This window comes from Pterocles gutturalis, unplaced genomic scaffold, assembly GCF_000699245.1.
Source record: "Pterocles gutturalis isolate BGI_N339 unplaced genomic scaffold, ASM69924v1 scaffold38599, whole genome shotgun sequence".
NCBI lineage: Eukaryota > Metazoa > Chordata > Aves > Pterocliformes > Pteroclidae > Pterocles > Pterocles gutturalis.
The window spans coordinates 1-2566 of record NW_010134548.1 but is presented as its reverse complement, the minus strand read 5'-3'; the positions used below and the strand labels follow the sequence as shown (position 1 = coordinate 2566).

Sequence of the window (2566 nt, the reverse complement as noted above, 5' to 3'; positions counted from 1 at the left end):
CACGGGCAGGGGTAATGCGGCTGGCCAGCCCATGCCGCTCCGACTGCTTCTCGAACATGAGCTCGCTGCGGGACTTGACGCTGAAGTACTCCTCCGCCTTGGCGATGTACCCCGCGGAGCTGCAGCGCCGGATGCACGGGGCACTCGCCAGGCTCTCGGCTGGCTGTGACATCCCCAGCAGGCGAGGCAGGCTCTCCAGGAAGACCTGGGACATGGGAAGGGCTGTCAGGTCCCTTGGCCATCTCCCTGGTGCAATGCCACCTTGTCCCCACCTTCTGCCCCCAACTTGAGTGTGCAGCCCCTGGGAGCAGCGCAGATGGGACACCCCAATGCAATGCCAGCATTGTGCTGTCCCATCCCTGGAGGGGTTCAAGGCCAGGCTGGATGAGGCTTTGAGCAACCTGGGCTAGTGGGAGGTGGCCCTGCCCATGGCAGGGGTTGGAACTTGATGATCTTTAAGGTCCCTTCCAACCCAAACCATTCTGTGATTCTATGATTGTATGCGCTCTGTGGGGCACGGTGCCACCCCTGTACCCACCAGTTCACCCAGCCCAGCACCCTGCTCACCTCTTTGACCCAGTCAGACATGATGTGGGTGCTGGGGGTGCGGAAATGGAAGTTGAGGACCACGACGCAGATTATCACCACAGCCGTCACCATAAGCATGATAAAAAGCAGATACCTGTGGGAGGCACAGACCTGGAGGTGGCAATGCCACAGGGACTGGGCACAGGCAGAGCTGTCCCCTGGCACCACACGGACCCCGCAATGTCCCCATGGGTGCCCAGGACTCACTTGCCAATGAGGGGGATGGCGTGGGAGGTGGCAGGCAGGCGCTGGGAGATGAGCAGGAGGAAGACGGACTGGGCCAGGAGCACGGAGATCACCAGGGTCATCTTCTCACCACCTGGAGAGCAGCTGAGCTCAGGGCAAACCCTGCCTCAGGTCCCCTTCCCAGTCCCCCCAGTGCCGGGGTTGCCCTTCCAGCGTCCCACTATACGGTGCCCCATAGAGGGTTTTCTATTATGGGGGTACCCCAGGGTCCCACATGGAGTACCCTCTCCCCAAGTGTGTCCCTTACAGGGTGCCTGGCTGAGATGATGGTGTCCTATGAGGGGGTGTCCTGGTACCAGGGCATCCCCATGCTGGGCATTGGGATGTCACCATGTCCCAGGACCTGGTGTGGATGTGGCAGATGGTGGTGCCCCATGGGGTGACCCCTGTGCTGGGTGCGGGTGCTGCAGGGCTCACTCACTGTCGGCAGGCAGGTAGAAGACAAGGATGACCATGAAGGCGATGAGGATGCAGGGTGTGACAATGTTGATGACATAGAAGAGCGGCTTGCGCTTGATGATGAGGTAGAAGGTGATGTCCTGGTGCTCGCTGCTCTCGGGGGGGTTGTCTGGGTTGATGTTCTTGCGGGCCGCGCGGTGGATGATTTCCCATTCCCCGTTCTCTGTCAGGGCACAGGGGACAGCGCATGGCGTGGGGGACCCCTGCCATGCCCATGCTCACCAGCACCGCTCTCCCCATCCTGAGTCTGGGGAGCTCCTGGGTCTGGTGGGATGGGTGCCAGGGTGCCAAAGCCCCAGGTACTTGGGTGTCTCCGTGGCAGGGTGCCCCAGTGCCAGGGTGCCCCTGAGCCCCATACAGGGTGTCCCGCTGCCACAGGACATGGCAGAGAGCACAAGCATTACCCGTGAAGCCTTCAGGGTCAATGATGATCCACTCCACTGGGTAATCCTTGCCCGTCTTCGGGTCGTTTTCTGTCTTCAAGTGCATGCTGATCTCCAGGGCACTGTATGCCAGCGAGCTGGCCCACGGCCGAGGGGACAGGGGATGAGGGGCTGCAGCTGCTGCTTGGTGCCCACCACCCACCCTGACCTCCAGTGTGATGGACTCGGGAGTCACCTGCAAACCCCCAACCTTGCTGCGCCCCAACAGTGAGGGAAGGTGCCGGCAGCACTGGGCACTGCTGGGGGGCCGGGATGCCCACTCTGGTGCCTGTGCCCACCCTGCCCTGTCCCAGCCAACCCCCCAGCACCTGAATTTGAGGGTGCAGTTCTGCCAGTCGAAGGGGAAGAAGTCGACGTTGATGGGACAGGCGCTGCGGAAGATGGAAGGCGGCAGCCAGTAGACGTAGCCCGTGTTGTAGATGAGGACGTTGCAGGAGTAGGTGATCTCAAATTGTCCGTCATTGCTGCGCCGGGAGAGAGCTGAGGTGATGGCGGGGCTGGTGAGGGGCAGGGGGGGCCCTGGGAGCGGGCACAGCTTGGGAGGTTTGGGAGGGGAAAGGGAGGCACGGCTCACTTGTTCTCCAGAACTATCTCAGGCAACCACACCATGTCCGGTGGCAGGCGGAGCACGTGGATGTCCCCAAACTCAGATGTGTTCCACTGCAGGCGGTAATCAGTCCAGCCCTGGAGGGGGGGATCCCCAGGTCACCCCCTCACCAACACTGAGCCACCCCATTGCCTGTGTCTTGGCGGACAACTGACGCTGTGACGCCGTGACGCCCGTCCCTACTCACGTGCTCGATCCATAGGTTGGTGGTGAGCGCCTCGCC

At 62.0% G+C, this 2566-nt stretch overlaps 1 protein-coding gene across 1 annotated transcript; it reads right to left on the bottom strand.

Moving 5' to 3' along the window:
- Positions 1-7: 7 nt before the first annotated feature.
- On the bottom strand, positions 8-2563 carry CHRND (cholinergic receptor, nicotinic, delta (muscle); the record flags this gene model as incomplete). Its single annotated transcript, XM_010081631.1, has 8 exons — positions 8-205; positions 568-682; positions 796-907; positions 1256-1456; positions 1698-1813; positions 2045-2200; positions 2311-2420; positions 2531-2563. Coding segments are annotated over 8 exons (1041 nt in total), but the record flags the coding sequence as incomplete, so codon positions are not given.
- Between the last annotated feature and the right edge of the window lie 3 nt (positions 2564-2566).